The 18,341-nt window shown below is 36.4% G+C and overlaps 1 protein-coding gene across 3 annotated transcripts; it reads right to left on the bottom strand.

Annotated features, from left to right (window-relative positions):
* Nucleotides 1-815: 815 nt before the first annotated feature.
* Nucleotides 816-14,774, bottom strand: alpk3b (alpha-kinase 3b). Of its 3 annotated transcripts, XM_067441898.1 has the most exons (14): nucleotides 14,391-14,774; nucleotides 13,665-13,703; nucleotides 11,698-11,819; nucleotides 11,471-11,588; nucleotides 9,129-11,397; nucleotides 5,704-7,549; nucleotides 5,216-5,360; nucleotides 4,897-5,024; nucleotides 4,754-4,792; nucleotides 4,289-4,563; nucleotides 4,055-4,143; nucleotides 3,718-3,935; nucleotides 3,544-3,592; nucleotides 816-2,348 (listed from the first exon to the last, which is right to left on the bottom strand). In XM_067441898.1, the coding sequence occupies exons 1-14, from the start codon at nucleotides 14,522-14,524 to the stop codon at nucleotides 2,084-2,086; spliced, it is 5,736 nt and encodes a 1,911-aa protein (XP_067297999.1). In that variant the 5' UTR covers nucleotides 14,525-14,774; the 3' UTR covers nucleotides 816-2,083. The 3 variants fall into 3 exon arrangements, with proteins under 3 accessions (XP_067297999.1, XP_067298009.1, XP_067298018.1); XM_067441908.1 differs by lacking the exon at nucleotides 13,665-13,703; XM_067441917.1 differs by lacking the exons at nucleotides 816-2,348; nucleotides 3,544-3,592; nucleotides 3,718-3,935; ... (1 more) ...; nucleotides 4,289-4,563; nucleotides 4,754-4,792 and having other exon boundaries at nucleotides 4,930-5,360.
* Between the last annotated feature and the right edge of the window lie 3,567 nt (nucleotides 14,775-18,341).

Below are 18,341 nucleotides of genomic sequence, written 5' to 3'. Positions count from 1 at the left end.
AGTTCATTGAAAATAACATTTTGAGTTCATACATTTTTTGAGATTCAACAACCTTTATTAAAATATTATTAAAAGATTTTGTAAGCATATTGGGTAATTGTGTGTGTTTTATTTCTGATGACGCATTGAAACATGCCAAATAGTGCTATTTTCATGATTTATCAATTTTTTTATGTGGATTAGATACAATAATATTTTGAGTTTATATTTATAAAACAAATTTCCTTAATTGTATCAACTCAAATTTTTAAGGCAACCAGGTTACTTACTTTTTTAAGTTAAACCAACAAAAACCAACAAAAAATGTTTACAGTGTAATGAGACTTACTCTTTGCATGGATTCTTTTCCCTTTTCATATAAGTCAAATGCATAATTACAGATAACCTGCATCTTCTATAAGAAAAATTACCTGGCTTGTAGTTTAAAAAAAAAATTCCGGTAACACTTTATAATAATGTTCAGTTATAAATCACTTATAAGTTATTAGTTAATAATGAACGTATCATTTTTAAAACATGACTATATGTTCATAAATTATTAATAGGCTATATGCTAAAATTTTATACATTTAGTTATGTCAGTTATTTATTATTAGTTAATGATGAAATAACAAGTTATTAATTATTAGTTAATGTTTTACAAAGCATGACTATATAAATATGACTTGTTAATAAGCGGTATGCTAACGATTGTGTTGTAAGTTATCATGAAAAAGTGTAAATCATAAAATAAATCAAACAGATCAAGATGGTTGATGAGTTATTAGATGACACACTATGTATCACTTAAAAATCTTTAAAGTATTTATGTCAAACTTGTTTCAGTATCATCTCAATAAACAATGGTTAATCCGGAACAAATTATGAACAGACCATTAGTTAATGATCAGTATAAACTAGTCTGTGTTCAAAACCATAAACATACAGGATGATAAAACAGCATTTTTTAAGAAGAGTAATTTATTTGTTTTCAAGGGGATAAACATTAATAAATGGCTTACAGTCAGGGGCTTCCAGTGGGTTTAATAAATACTTTGATCTAGTGATCATGTGAACCAGTTCCTCCTTCCACATCAGCTGCACAGCGGTTAAAGACTCCAAGACAGTCTATTCCCTCACCAGTCAGCACTTACACTGCAGTACACAGAGCAATGTTCAGATGTGTAAATCATTTACAAAGCTTTCTGCATCCCCTAATCTGGTGTAACCCATTCATCACTGGTAAATGTGTAACAAATCATTTGTAGATCTTTCTCACCTTTTTACATATGCATACAAGTGGTTTACAACACTTTCTGTATCCTCTAATCTAAAGTATAAACTATTCATCACTTATATACGGATATAGGTGGTATAGCATATCACTTATTAATCATTTATGAATGTATTAACTAATAATAAATTATAAATTACTTATAACTAAATTAACAAAATAAATAAAATGTTAGCATATCACTATATACTGAATGATAGCATCATTTAGGAATTTATAGTCATGTTTTGTAAATGATCAGTTTATCATTAACTAATAACTATAAGTGACTTATAACTGAACATTACTATAAAGTGTTGCATTCTGGGTATCCATTATGCCTCTAGTATCAAGCTCAATTCAGCCATAGATAGTCTTTGTTCATAGAAATGTTTTTGTTGTGCAAAAAAGTAAATTCTCTCTCATTTCATACAAATATATCACAAGGTATATATTTTTAAAATATTATTTACAAACAGCTAGTCAGCCAACATCACTGTATTTCCTATTAACAAAGAGGTAATACAATTTTGTAGTCCCACAGCTTCTCTTCATTTTCACATATGTGATACAATGCCCTTTCAAAAACCTCTAAGGAATATAAAACAGATTCTGTAAGGACCACTGCATCAGAAGATTAGATTTTGTTTCTGAGTTTACATATTTCATTGAAAATGTTGCATTTAGCAAAAGAATGTTTTTTACTTGCAGTGCAGCTGCATCTTAACTGCAGATCAGTAGGTGACCTTTCAGATCAATAACAGACTGCATCTGCTTTTTTCCCTTTAGTTTTACCTCTGTATGGACTACTTTAAACACCTTTATTTCGAGTTAGGTTGAGGTTTGAGGGTTCAGCTTGCGGGATACGTTGGGGCTCTTTGTGGCCTTGCGTGAGGTTTGGGGACTGGAGGAGCTGGAAGCTGTTTTTCGTTGTAGTAGTGGGCTGCTTGAGCCTTTGGGTTTGGTTGGAGTCTGAAGTGTCTCTGGGGCTTTGAGAGGTCTGAGGTTTAAAAGACCACAGAAGTAATTACACTGATGCTGAATATGAAACTGCTCGAAAACCTTCGGATTAGCTTCACAGGGAAACCCCTGATACCTGCATCAGGGGGAAAAAAACAAGTATGCGTCAAGAAATTAGTGATTATCATAGCCCTTTAACTTAATTTATAATGTTTAAACCAATAAATCACATACAATACCATTCAAAAGTTTAGGCTTGGTAGGGTTTTTAATGTTTTTGAAATAAGTTTCTTTTGCTCACCAAGGCTGCATTTTTTTGATCAAAATCAAAATATATATATATTAAAATGTAATTTATTCCTGTGATGCCAAAACTGGATTTTCAGCATCATTACTCCAGTCTTCAGTGTCACATGATCATTCAGAAATCATTCTAAAATGCTGATCTGATTCTCATTAAACATTTCTTATTATTATCACAGATAAATGTGCTGCTAAATATTTTTGTGGGAACTGTGATTCACACATTTTTCATGAATCTATGACAAATAAAACACACAAAAAATAGCAATCATGTGAAAAATCGTTCTTTTTTTTTGTGACGATATAAAAGCCTTTGCTCTTGGTTTTGATCAGCTTAAGAGCATAAGGCTTTATATGTCAAATATCGTAATTTTGCATCATTGTAGAGGGAGCTATTTCCGCATGTTTTCAACACGCGCATGGGGATGGGATCGCACTCACAGTGCTTAGCTCAAGCAGCAGTGGGATTTCATGTAAACGGAGCGGCCAGGGGAGCAAAGTGAGTGTTTCACCTTTTCAAATGAATTCCTATGAAAGTTAAGCTTCCAAAGGCATGAACTGAAAATGCGCCAGACTGAACCTGTGCTGTGAATGACTGCCGCGGCCGCGCTTACCTCAGCTCTGGTGATGAATGTAATCTGACTTCTGCTGCATTTGTGCCGTGACTCTGGTTCGGTTTATTGTAGTGTCTGTTCTCTAACTAACTGAACTAATTTTATGAAAATGAACGTGATGGGAAAGTGAGTGATCCAGTAATCCAGTAACGGTGGCTTTGGGAGTGGCCTTGTAGGGCAGCGAAGCAAGTGCATTCTGGGAGTTGTTGTCTTTCAAGACAAAAATACATTTTCTGTCTTTTCTCAGTCTAGAAAGTACCAAATTCAAAAATAATTTCCCATTTCTACTACATTAATGACCCAGTTTAAATACAAAGCTTGATGCTAAATTACTGAAGTAACGCTTTAATGCATCCTTGCTGAAAATAAATGTTACTATCAGAAAACCTGAATGAATTGTGAACAGGTACCCACCCCTTTGACCTGATTGCTATTCCGATATTTGTCAGTATTGTATCAACTCCTGCAAAAACAAACAAAACAAAAACACACACACACACACACAAAAATATTATCAAAGTTATAATTTGAACTATAGTGCAAAGACATGCAGAATCATTTTTTTCAGATACATTTTCTCTAATTTACCATCAAGTCTGGAGAACAGCACATTTCCATTGGTCCACTGGTGGATCCAGTGCTGAAGAGAAGAACATTTTTGTCCCACCTCTAACTTCTCATTTAATACCAGTGACCCATTACGATCCAATCCACAATACCGTATATAGACACCCTTAAGCTCTGCCTCCACTGTTGCATAAGGAATACTGCTTGCTGGCCAGTACATGAAGTATAGAGGGATTACCCTGAAAAATATAGTCACAGTGAAAACACAACTCCTTATATGCTCTTTGGCCTGTAATAAAACGATGTAATGAAATCACATCCTCTGAGCAGAGCTTGATAGAGAAAAAACCTCACTTACTCCAGTGCTGCACCAAAGCTCTCTATCATTCTCGTCTCTGCAGCAAAGATCTTGAAGTACTCTCTGGCCATGTTCTGAATTCTACATTCCTATAAATTAGAAATGTACAGTCCTATCAATGAGGAACTTTTGGAAGAAATTCTAAATATTGTAGGGGATAAAAGTGTCACAATATACAGTTGAGACATTGTACACATTTACCTGGATATTTCAAAAACTTAAAAGAGCTGTCACCTGTTTTGTGATTTGGAGATTCCTTTCAGCCAAAACAGTCTCCTCTCTGCTCTCGTATGCAATAGGGCTGCGCATTTTCATAAAACATGAGCTGCCCGACTCAAACACAGGATCTAACCCGTAGATCACTTTCAGCCGTCTGGTTTTGTGCTCACATCCCATTCCGACCTGAGCTTCTTCTGTTGTGACACGGCCGTAGAACTTTGAGCCCCAGCAGCCTGCGTCAGCAAGACCTTTACTAAAGATCAGAGGAGTCATCTCAATCTCCTCACCAACTATATATATGAGAGAGAGAGAGAGAGAGAGAGAGAGAGAGAGAGAGAGAGAGAGAGAGAGAGAGAGAGAGAGAGAGAGAGAGAGAGAGAGAGAGAGAGAGAGAAATGGTAAAAGGGACAGAGAGATTTATATGCATACTGAGGGGGTCAACAAAAGACTAAAAAAACTATACAGCTGATTTTTTTCTACCTTCCTGGAGCTCTTCACACAGAAACATATTGGAAATAACTGTCAACAGAGGTAACAGACAACAGAAAACAAAGTTATAATTAGAATTTTAACATATAGGTAATTTAAAAGGGGGATTTTAGAAAGTCAAGAATGGGACTTACACTCTGCACTGAGAAGATACTCTGTGGAATCTTTGCCATAATCATTGGTAATTGTGCATCTATAAACACCACAGTCTCTTTTTGACATCCGTATAATAGCCAAGCACACCTGAGTCTCGTCTCCGGCACTAAAACAAAGAACAAAACAATATACCAGCAGGCGGCAGCGTATGTTGGTCCACTCAGCTAAGCCTATAATAATATAATAATCATAATAATAATAATATACATAATGTTGTATATTGTACATTGTCATATGACACCATTGCCTGAAGCACTGGATTACACTAGGGGTCTGTAAAACTCTAGGTGTGCATACCTTCTCTTTATCTCTGCAATCTCCACCTCATTCTTGTACCACCTTATTGTCGAGTCACTTACTATGTTGAAAAACTGACACCAGAGTTTCAGATGTCCAGAGGCGTCAAACATCTCTGGTCGAATTTTACGAATAACCTGTGGAACTGCAAAGAAGGAGAGAGAGGAAAGTAAACGTAACAAAGTGCCAAAATGGTTAGATACACAGATTCCAAAGGCAAAGTGAGCAACGGCCTTTAGTACCAAAAAGCCCATGAGTTTGATTCCCAGGGTATGCATAACATGCATTGTAGATTTGCATAAATGTGTGCCCAAATGTATGAATGTAGCTGTAGAAAAAGCTACTGTATTTGATGACATGCGCCATTGTTTTATGGTCAAACACACCATCACATATTTTGTCCATTGTGAACCCCTTGTCTACACTATTAATTGGAAAAAAAAACTGCTGTAATTGTGTGTTCAGTGTCCATTCCTTGATAGCTTTACCTTTGAACTGGTTTTCTTTGTCTTTCTCTGTTGATTTGGGCTTAGTGTTCTCATTTCCTGCAGGCTTGGGGAGGTCAGCTGGGACACTCCTCCGGGTGAGACGAGGGGAGTGCGTTTCTAATGATGTCTTCAATGTTGAGTTACTGACTGATCGTAACGGAGATTCAGGTTGTGTTTTCAAAGATAATTTGTCCTCCTGATATGCATCCCTATTTGCTTCTTCAAGACATACGGTCATTCCTATTTCACTCTTCCCTGTTTTAGTGCTGGGGATTGTAGTCTTTTGATTTGTCCTGGTGGCAAGTTCACTCGGGGTACCAGTAGAGTTATCCTGATGGTCTGTGTTCTTCAGTGGGATTGTTACCTTACAGACACCAGGGTGTATCACTGCAGACTTGTCTTCCTCCCCATATTTATCATCGTCTTTGGAGTTTATGTGAGTTGCAGCATTGAACATGGCTCTGGTGGAATTTTGATTTGACACCTCAAGGTCCAATGCAGCCGATTTCAATTGTTTTATGAAGGAATCAGAATCAGTTTTCAAATTAAGATCTGTTTTTGGAAGACGAATGTCAGCATCGGTAACCTCTGATAGTCTAATAAAACCTGCTGTGACATTCTCAGTGGAACAATGACTGGATGATTCAGGTCCTTGAATCAGGTTTTCTTGACTTAGTTGCTGTTGATCAGGCTCGTTGACTTCAGAAGTTTGTGAACGCAGGGCAAGATCAAACTTCTCATCACGCAGACCTTCAGATTCCAAAATGGCTGTGGTTTTGTTTGTGGTGTCTGTGCGATCAGAATGAATAAGTGTACCTGTTTGACTGACAGTGTTGCTCTTTGTCACATTAGAGGTTACTGCATTTGCTTCCGTTCTGATTTTAACACTATCTGATTTATTACTCTTGCGTACAGTGTGTTCTATTTCATCTGTACTATTTTGAAATGTGCTGTCCACATCTGTAATATATATTGTAGGAATGGTAAATGCTGAGGGTAAAGCCTTTGAGTGTTGGGAGAGGAATGTAGAGGGGCCAGAATGATCATTGCCATTTTTTGCAGAGTAATTTTGCATCTTGTGATGAGTCGATACAAGCACTTCAGATGTGGTAACTTGAGATTGTTCTGGTGTGTCCATTTTAGTAACATTGTCTGTAGCTACTAGAGAAGAGCTCTGACACTCACTGGCCTTAGTATGTTTCATTTCAGCTTTAGAAACACAGGAGCTTTTCATGGTTTGTGTTTGCACTACATTGGAGTTTAACGTGCAACTTTGTACAAACTCTGAGACAATTGCATGATTTGTTGAATGCTTTGAGTTTGCCGTTGATTTTTCTTTTGAAATGCTGTTCTGTGTGTGTACATTTGTACTTGTATTTATGTTTGTCATCTCATTTTCTTCCATACTGGTCAAAGACGTGGATGCAGGTTTTGTTTCATCCTGAGGTTTGTCAGACTCTTTGACGAGTTGGTTTTCAGATTTGCCATCCTTCTCACACACTCTGGTTAACGTGTCATCTCCTAATGAGGAACTCATAGCTGTAACTTGGCCATCATGAGGCATGTGTGAAACATGACCTGAGGAGATTTTCTCACTTGGCTGGGTGTTTTGAGGCCCAGGGACAAGTGTACTGCACTTTGTTGATGCCACAGCCTGGTCACCTGCTCTCAATTTCTGTCCTTGTGATGCAAGGGGGCAGGAACTGAGTGTGTCCGTAACACTCGCAGTGACCTCACGCATCAATGGGGATTTCTCCTTTAGCTTTTGGGCCACTTCCTTATGAAAAGGAGGAATATCTTTATGAATCAGTGGCTCTGTGGAATCAGTGTCAGTATCGTCTGCAGCCTGAAATCATAGAATCATATTTATTTTCAGAAGCCTTAAAGAGATCATTAGACGAAAAGCAAAAAATAATAGACCCACCTTTATGTTGTTCCTAACCTGTGTAACTTTTCTTTCTTCTGTGAAACTTTTTTTTTCATGCAATGAAAGTCTTGGTTTGGAACCCACTGATTTTTATTGGACACTACACTTTTTGAGTCGGTCTCTTATGTTCACCAAGACTATCAATTTATTTGATAAAAATACAGTAATATTGTGAAATATGTTTTATTTTAATAAAATAAAATAAAAAATGTGATGGCAAAGCTGAATTTTCAGCATCCAGTCTTCAGTGTCACATCATTCTTTAGAAATCATACTAATGTGCTGATTTGGTGCTCATTTCAGATTGTGTATAAATATTGAAAATAGTTGTGCTTTTTTAAATATTTTTTAGGATACATTTTTAAATTTGAAAATTTTCAGGATTATTTAATAAATAGAAATTAATTTGACATATAAATCTTTACTGTCACGCTTGGCCGATTTCATGCATCCTTGTGGAGTAAAATAATTATTAATTTCTTATTAATTATTAATAACTTTTGAGTATAAGTATATGAAAAAATGAAAAAAATAATAATAATAAAATAAATAAATAAATAAATAAATAAATAAATAAATAATTATATATATATATATATATATATATATATATATATATATATATATATATATATATATATATATATATATATATATATATATATATATATATATATATCAGACATTTATTTTATGGAAAGCTAATTTACTTATACAACAGAATTAAACCATATATAACTGGTTATGTTGCTCTGTACTAATGCATGTGGCCCTGACCACTGTAAATCTGGCGGGAGATTCTCCCTCTTAGCACTTGAGTCCTTAATCTAAAATCAACAGAGCATTATATTAGCTGAACCTCTGTAATATTAGCACTTGATTATCTCTCATTTAGCTAGGATAAGAGAAAAAACAGAGTAAGAACGTGAATGGATTTAAATTTGACAGAACTCAATATTTAAGATGAACGCCCTAATTATATGATTACAACTTAGAATGAGAAGCCACCTGTTTTTAGTTGACTAGGTCTATCTTTGCTTCTTATTTAGCATCTATTGCCTTGGGGAAGCTGTTGTACTGGCCATATTTAGAGAGTATTTTAAGGCTTTATGAGATCAGAGGGGAATGTGGGATATTAAAAGGAGAGCAGCTGGTCTTTCCACAGCACTTACGGCTTACACAGTAAAGTTGTATTTTGTATCTACTTTTAAGACCCAGTGTAGCAACAGGTGATTTGAGACAGCAAACACATCTGATGGATCTCAGGATCTCTATACTTCTGTGTGTCCTGGAGCCACAATGTGCGTAATGGCAATATTATTATTGTCTGTGACCCTACTTGTGTGTCATTTAAGATGGGTCTTGTCACATCATCAAAGTCATGCCTGGGGCTCTATTTATAGTTTATGATTGTGGCTGAGGGGGGTTACTGGTCTCACTACCACTGGGAACATTACACTCGCATGAAGTCACAGTCAGAGCATGAGGAAACACTCACCAAGCCCCTAGGAGAGCATGCAGATGCATTCCTCTCCCCTGTGTCCACATTGACGTCATTCCCGCCACAAGAATGAGACAAGATCCTCACACATGTACCTACTGGATTTCTATTACCGTGGTCATCAAAATCCATGAGTTTGTTGTCTACAAATCTTGGATTACAGTTCTGGATAGTATCTAGAACTTGAAGTTGAAGGTTTGATGTCCCATTGTCAGATGTCCCTTTTTCTGTTAGCTTTTTGTTTTCGACCACCTTGTTTGTCTGGGTTGTCAGGGAAACCTTCAATGCTGGTCGTTTCTGGGTTGCAATGGGCTTTTGAGCTCTCTTTGATTCTGAGGGACTTTCCTTTGCATTCTCGGACTGTTTTTCGGACTTTCTTGTGTCTGTTATGTCCATTTTCTTTCTAGATTCAGTCACAGAGGCGATCTGAGCACCTTGAGCTGTCTTTGTTTTTTCTGAGACACCTTTGTTTACTTTTACTGACTGCTTTTCATTTATTTGTGTGTCTGTTATGTCCATTTTGCTTCTGGATTTAGTCACTGAGGCGATCTGAGCACCTTGATCTCTCTTTGATTCTTCTGCAGCACCTTTGTTTACTGTTACTGACTGTTTTTCATCTGTTTTTGTGTCTGTTAAGTCCATTTTCTTTCTAGATTCAGTCATTGAAGCGATCTGAGCACCTTGATCTCTCTTTGTTTCTTTGACAGCACCTCTGTTTACTGTTACTGACTGTTTTTCATTTGTTTTTGTGTCTGTTAAGTCCATTTTCTTTCTAGATTCAGTCATTGAAGTGATCTGAGCACCTTGATCTCTCTTTGATTCTTCGGCAGCACCTTTGTTTACTGTTACTGACTGTTTTTCATCTGTTTTTGTGTCTGTTAAGTCCATTTTCTTTCTAGATTCAGTCATTGAAGCGATCTGAGCACCTTGATCTCTCTTTGATTCTTCGGCAGCACCTTTGTTTACTGTTACTGACTGTTTTTCATCTGTTTTTGTGTCTGTTAAGTCCATTTTCTTTCTAGATTCAGTCATTGAAGCGATCTGAGCACCTTGAGCTCTCTTTGATTCTTCAGAGTCCCTTTTATTTACTTTTACTGACTGCATTTCATTCATTGTTGTGTCTGTTATGTCCATTTTGTTTCTAGATTTAGTCACTGTGGTGACCTGAACACCTTGAGCTCTCTTTAATTCATTGGAGGGAATTTTGTTCACATTCACTGACTGTTTTTCATTCATTTTTGTGTCTGTTATGTCCATTTTGTGTCTAGATTCAATCACTGAGGCGAGCTGAGCACCTTTAGCTCTCTTTGATTCTTCTGGGACACTTTTGTTGAATTTTACTGGCTGCTTTTCAATCATTTTTGTGTCTGTTGTATCAATTTTCTTTCTAGATTCAGTCTCTGTGGTGACATGAACACCTTTAGCTCTCTTTGATTCTTCTGATACACTTTTGTTGTATTTTACTGGCTGCCTTTCATTCATTTTTGTGTCTGCTGTGTCCATTTTCTTTCTAGATTCAGTTACTGTGGTGATCTGTACACCTTTAGCTCTCTTTGAATCTTCTAAGGCACTTTTGTTTACTCTCACTGGCTGTTTTTCACTTTTCTGTCTGTCTATTATGTCCATTTTGCTTCTAGATTCAGTCACTGGGGCGATCTGAGCGATTGTGTTCTGTACCTCCATCTTCTCACTGGAAGTCACTCTCTCATTCTTTTCTTTGCTTTTCTCTGTTGCAGCTGTTGAGATTTTAAGCTTCTTCTTGACATAATGCTCATTGGTCTGTTTGCTGGAGGCATTATGCACAGTATCATGGACATTCATTAGCCCCTCACTGTCTTTGTCTTTGTTTGCGATCATTTCAGAGTTTGAGATGCCATGAAAAGGTGCTGCTGCTGACACTTGAACAGGAGCAGCTAGTCTGTCCTCCACTGGAGGTGTTTGACAGAGAGCATCCACCTCCACAGCGTTCTCCTCTGAAGGGCTGCCGGCGCCCCTGGTATCCATGGACCTGCGTTTCCTCTGGGCTCTTTCAGGACTGCTTATCCTGTCAGGCTCAAAGGCTGCTGGGACATTCTCTTTCCCTATATTGCGATGCTCCTCCTGCTCATGCCGACGGTTCTCGTTTCGCAGTCTAAGCTTTGCAAAGTAATTTTGATGAATCATGTACTCGCTCATTGTGCCGACCTCCAACACACCTGAACATGACACAATGCCTCGACTGTTCTGTGCTGATGCTTGGTAAATTGCAGCATCCTCCAAAGTACAGCTAAGATAGAAATAAGCACTGTAATTGTTGACTAAACAATAATCAAAAGAAGTGTTCTCAGAAAAGAGCATACTTGTATATTTGGAGTGTGTGTGTCTTGTCATCATGTGAAATTTCATATTTGGGAAGGCTGCAGTATCTGTCCAGCTGTATGTCATCTTTGTACCATGTCACCTGGGGGACTGGATGGCCTGTAAATGTGATGGTCAAAAACAGAAACTGGTGAACAGAAAGTTTGGACAACTTTAGTAATGCTCCATTATACTGTACAATGCATTCACTTTGGTTTTGATGGGATACCTGAGACCACACAGTTGAACTTGACATTAGTGTCTTCAGACACAGCTTTGGATTTTAAGGTGGAGTCAAATGTTGGCGGTATCTCCTCAGTTAACTGAGCCATGACACTGCAGAGAGTGCTCCTAAAATAGAGGTAAATATAAAATTGATCCAAGGCTAAATTTGCACAAACCATTTGCATCATAATTAGCACAGCACTGACATCACTATCACCATTATTGTTAGCATAATAATCCCCATCCATTGAATTGGCACCCGCTCTCCTCTCCACCTAGCTGGTGTGTGGTGAGCGCATCTTCCAAGTGGAGCTGCCCACTGGTGGTGGTTGAGGAGAGACCCCTGACATGGTTGTAAAGCACTTTGGGTGGACAGTATATGAAAGTGCTTTTTTAAATGCCTCATTCATTCGTTCAAATTAAGATTTACAGTATTTATATTGGCTAGATGAGACAAAATATTACATTTTACATAAATATAGTATTAGAACTGTATAACTAACACTTTGTTAGATGTATACATCTACGTCTTTTAAAAGTACCTTTGTTTTTTTTGTTGTATGAATATATCACAATTTCACAATTTATTAATTTGGTTAATGTAGATAATATGGTTATATTGTGTTTTTTGTGTGTGATATTAATGGGGCTATTTATCCAGAGAGCGTCTCATCCACTTAGTGACACGTGTATATGTTTCAATACCAGTTAGGAGTCAAGACAATGCCAGAAGAGACATTCTGTAATATCAATGTGTCATGCAAAAATTCAAGCTAGTCTCACATAGCCAAATTTATATATAGTCCCAAATATAGCCTAGCCTACTTTATATATCAAACTACCATAACATCACCTGTCGACGAGATGCTGGTGCATTGCAGAGCTGGTGCAAACATAGCCCCGTCGCTATGATCAGATACTTAACTGCTGCCTTCTCACCGCTGTCATTTTGGTTGTGCGTTTATTTTGTTAGTCTACTGAAATGACATTTCATATTCATTCTAAACATTGCTTTCAGCAGCGTGGGACTGGGGCTTGAAAATAATAGTTGGGTTATTGTCAATGGAGGGACAGAGAGCTCTGATTTCATTAAAAATATTTTCATTTGTGTTTCGAAGATGTATGAAAGTCATACGGGTTTGGAAAGACATAAGGGTGAGTAATTTATGACAGAATTGTCATTTTTGGGTGAACTAACCCTCTAAACACATTAAAGTAAGGATCTTGCTTGAAAAATAAATTATGAGCAGGATATTTTATTGCACTTCAAATTATTTGCATATACACTGTAAAACATCATTTAGAAAAAAAGTTACCTGGTTGCCTTAAAATTTTGAGTTCATTGAAATTTAAATTTTGAGTTAATGCAATGAATGTTTTTTGAGATTCGACAAACTTTATTAAAATATTATTAAAAGATTTTGTAAGCATATTGGGTAATAATTTGTGTTTTATTTCTGATGACAGTGAAACATGCCAAATTGTGCTATTTTCATGATTTATCAAATTTTTTATGTGGTTCAGATACAAAAATATTTTGAGTTTCTATTTATTAAACTAATTTCCTTCATTGTATATACTAATTTTTTTTTATTTCAATAAACTCAACATTTTAAGGCAACCAGGTTACTTACTTTTTTAAGTTAAACCAACAAAAACCACCACAATTTTTTTTACAGTATAGGGTATACATTTTCAACATTGTTAAACAATGCATCATCAAGATGATATGGAAATTACAGTGGGAATTTTCATGATTCAAATGGAAAAAAATGGAATTCTCCTGTGGATGTATGTTGGACATTGTTAGTGGACAAAATTAAACCATCTATTGAGAGAGTGAAAGTGTGTTTTAAGAGACTATTTTCTAAATGTTCACGGGGATAAAAGTGACTCAAACACCCATAAATCATACCTGCTGAGAAATTTGTTAGTTTGTTAGTTTGTTCTGGATAACAGTTATCTTTTTACCTGGATGGCTTGAACTGAGAGAATCTATGGCCGACGTAGCTAAGCAGAGATGAAGCAAGCACAAGAATCAGCCATGCACACAAGTTTGATTTAGTGATGAATCACACAGAAACTCTAGCATTCAGGTCTATTTGTATTTAAGTATAGCAATTTCTGTACTTTAGGAATATAATGCATGTCAAATTTATTTGGCATACATACTAAAGCTTTAATAATGTTTAAAGGTTATGTTTTTGACAAATCATATTTGATAACTGTGGTAAATAGCACACTGGTGAATACTAAAAGGCATTTATTGAGGGTGGCCATACGCACTACTTATTTATAACCCTATGACCTTCACACAAGGCTTGAACTATTGGCAGTAAAGTAAGGAAATAAAATATAATAAAACTCTCTTTGTAAGGAAACATAATCTCTAAATCAACCTTTATGGCTTACACATTTTTTTGTATCATTTGAATATTTAGAATTATAACCATCTTTTAGGAAGCTTATGGCTTTAATTTTTGCATTATTTATGTGCTGTTTATTTAGACCTATATATCTAAATTGTTGTTTAAGCAAATTATTTATCACAATTCTATTTGACAATTCAATTTAACGATCACTTATACATGCTTTTGAAAGTCATTTAATCAGCATTTTACAGACCTTCTGTAATAACCAGAGTTAAATGCTTTACATAAGGGCACTGATTTTACGTCAGGGATCAGAAACCTGTACCTGCTTTCAGATCGGACACTGCTCAGGTAGCTCCTACCGCCAGACCTTCTATTCTCAGAGGTGATATCGCTGGCACTGTAGTAAGACCTTCCATCACTCGAGAGTGAACGGTTCATCAGCCTTCTGGAACTCATCTTCTTAATCTGTAAGGCTCCGCATGCATTCACAAAGTCAGCTGCTTGTATCCAACATTCTTAAAGCCAGTCTACATTAAACCGCAAAAGAGTTTGTTTTCCCAAACTTCGAAAGTTAACGGTTCCAGCAAAAATCTTCTGTCATCCCAGCCAGCATCCCAGCAATAGATTTCTCCCTGGTTTTTGTCTTTACTTTGACACTCAGGGGTGCATTCTACAAGCTCAGTGTTTTCTTTTTAGTGCTGTTGGACTCCTGGGGTGGTGCACGGGGGCATAAGACTCTGCTGTTTCCAATCAGTCTGCAGCTTGCGTGGCCATGAAGGCTAATTATAGCAGGGCCACAAATAGGCACACAAGCACATCACATTTTCCAAAACTGAACTAAAACTCCCTTCTTCTGCTGAAATACATGATAGAAATCCCTCTTACGTTTTTCAAGCTCAGTACAGGAACAGCACCACTATCGTAAGCAGGTCAGCAGGGTATACCATATTAATATAACTTGTGGGTGTTGAGAGGATATGTGGTGTTTGTTAGTCGTGTCGTAACCCAGCATAACCCTTAAATGGACCATCTATTCAAGTAAACCTGCTTGTCTGCCGGATGGCATTTCTCTGAGCTCCATTAAAGCTGACTATAAAGTCAGGCATCTGAGGACATGGGGTTCCTTTCCAAACACCATGAGGCTGTAGTTACATGGACATCAGTTCTCTGATGATGATAGTTTTCATCCAGTGTGGATCAATGGAAGTATGGAAAGCTTGTTGAAGATTTTAATTTTCCATGCAGGTGAATATCATCAGGTCACACAAGGAACCACCGAAACTAACCATTCAAAATGTACCCCTTTTGTATGACATGGGCTGGATACCAGATACCAATGTATTTGCATCATGTCATCAGTGCTTACCAATGCTGCTATTTTTGTTCAAAAATACATTTTAAACCGTAACATAGAGAAATATATTTACTGATTTCTATTGTAATATACACTATATTGCCAAAGGTTTTAGGGATGTCTGCCTTTACATGCACATGAACTTTAATGGCATCCCATTCTTAATCCGTAGGGTTTCATATGGAGCTGGCCCACCCTTTGCAGCTTACAACTCTTCTGGGAAGGATTTCCACAAGGTTTAGGAGTGTGTTTATGGGAATTGTTGACAATTCTTCTATAGAAGAGCATTTGTGAGGTCAGGCAATGATGTTGGACGAGAAAGCCTGGCTCCCAATCTCTGCTTTAATTCATCCCAAAGCTGTTCTGTCAGGTTGAGGTCAGGACTCTGTGCAGACCAGTCAAGTTCCTCCACACCAAACTCATTCATATATGTCTTTATGGACCTTGCTTTATGCACTGGTGCGCGGTTGGGGCCATCCCCAAACTGTTCCCACAAAGTTGGCAGCATGAAATTGTCCAAAATGTCTTGGTATGCTAAGTATTAAGAGTTCCTTTCATTGGAACTAAGAGAAATATAAATAAAAAATACAAAGCTCAAAAGAACAGCGTTTATTTGAAATATTAAATCGTTAGCAATATTATAAATGTCTTTACTGTTACTTTGATCAGTTTAATGCATCCTGAATTAAAGAATTAATTTCTTTAAAAAATAAAATAAAATAAAAACTTACTCCAAACTTTTGAACTGTGTTGTAAGGCACTATTAAACAGAAATATTAGGTAAATTCAGTCTTTATTTCAGAGTGAAATAAAATATGTGGTGTCTCTTTTACTGAATTGACTCTAATTTGCTCAGGTTTAAAGAAAATGTTGCTTGGGTGTATTCCATCATTATTGAAGCCATAGTTAGGATAATATGTAGTTCATTCACTTGATTTGAAGCACTGACAGTTACATTGCACCAGTGTTGCTCTGAGCAAAATTAGTTATTGAAAGTATGGCCATAACACATAAACATTCGAGATGGCAATGTGGCATTCCACAGCATGCTTGAACTAAGGCTGGATAATTTAGTGTTTTGCTGTTTTCATTCAGCTGCTTTATGAATTTCCCCTCACCTCTACTTTTTCACCTTTTATTTCAATGTCTGATGTCTTCTGTGAATAAAACCTTGTGCATTCAGTAAAGTTATATCCACTATATAAAACAAAGTCTGAGGTAAATGATCCAGTTTGAGGCTTTACATTGATAATATAGCACCTTTTACATTTTTTTCTGGCATATTTTGACATGAATTGCTTTATATAAGCTCTTCCTTCTCATCTCCCCTTTTAGGTTTGCCTGAACATCAGCAATATATTAAAATGTGTTGAAAGACTTAAGAGAAGTGTTTCTGCCGACTAGTGGTACTTGTTTAACACTGCAATGATTTCTGCAGTGATTACCCTCCTGGCCTGTAATAGACTCATATGGATTACTCAAATAGGCAACATGAAGATATTAGTTAAACGTGATTTATCATGCACTTTCACATCATAGGCTAAACTAACTGTAAGTAGGAATATTTTAAATAGTTCCTGTATATCTCAGAGGAACTCAGCACACTTACTGAAAATTATTTCAAAATGGGTTAAGAATATTGACAAAACATACAAACTGCCCCAAAGCAACTTTTAAATACTAAAAATTTTTCATGCTGCAGACCTAATTCAATTGGAATTTCTCATTTATTTATGTTTTAATGATTTTATTAGACTCACAAAAACTGCATATAAGTACATTAAATTTGGTTTGGAGAAGGTTTATTAATTTTTTAGAAAAACATAAAAATAAACTGCTTTAATGCCTTCTTAGTACAACACAGGGTAACCAATTTATGGTATGAAACAATGAAAATAAAAGATGAAATTTACAGTAAATAATAATCTGATGCTATACAGTGAGCAGAAAGATCACAGGGCTCAGGCACAGTCGAGTCATTGTATAACAGTGTGATTCATTATCCATTTCAGATTGTCCTCTGAGCTACAGTATTTCAATCTGCTATTGCTTTGAGCGAAACATATCATTTGAAATGGCTGAATCAGTGTCCATCACCATCAGTAACAGATCTGAAGAATTAGTCAGTCACAGTAGATGGGAGCGGATTTATAGCGTGACCTGTAGCTTGCAACCGGCACAGCGTCACACAAACCAATTCTTAGGTTGCTGAATTTGTAATGCACTTCTCAACCATGTTGTTGCTTTAGGATAGCAAAACACTTTTCTGCTGGCTTATCAGTGTCATTTGTATTGCTTCATTTATTTTTGTTATTATTGTTACCGCATAATGCAGGTGTTTTTATCTGTGCCATCAGTGGTATTGTTGCATACTGTACTAGGCTATTTTATGAAGCTACACACAAGCGACACACAACAGCACATAAAATAAATTACATCATACTATGTTCCTTTCTTGAAATATAGGTTTTTCAACCCCCAAATATGATTCAGATCTTTTCAGGACATTTGCATTTGCTGCAGGCCTGACATTTTGAGAGTACCAATAAGTTCCAATTTTTTTTTTCTTGACATAAGCTTTTCTACCAATTTTTTTAATGTGCATATTTATGTGTGATTACTTTCACAGATGACCATCAATTTGTCATTTAAAATGAATTACTCTGCCACTAGTCTTACGGCTATATGTGTCTTATGAAGGCAACAAAAATGTAATAGAAATGGAAAATACTGTCATTTGGTTTAAACTGATCCATTCTGAGACTTTGCCTTTGGATAATATATTTTCTATAATCACACAACTGGATAGCCAACTAATTCATCATCACCTACAGAAAACATGTTCACATTTTGAGTCAGAAAATTAAGGCCGTGTAAGTGGAAGAATGACGTCTCCAAATTATTGATGCAAGCTTAAAA

Source organism: Pseudorasbora parva, chromosome 1 (assembly GCF_024679245.1).
Source record: "Pseudorasbora parva isolate DD20220531a chromosome 1, ASM2467924v1, whole genome shotgun sequence".
Lineage (NCBI taxonomy): Eukaryota > Metazoa > Chordata > Actinopteri > Cypriniformes > Gobionidae > Pseudorasbora > Pseudorasbora parva.
This window is presented reverse-complemented; position numbering and strand designations above follow the sequence as displayed.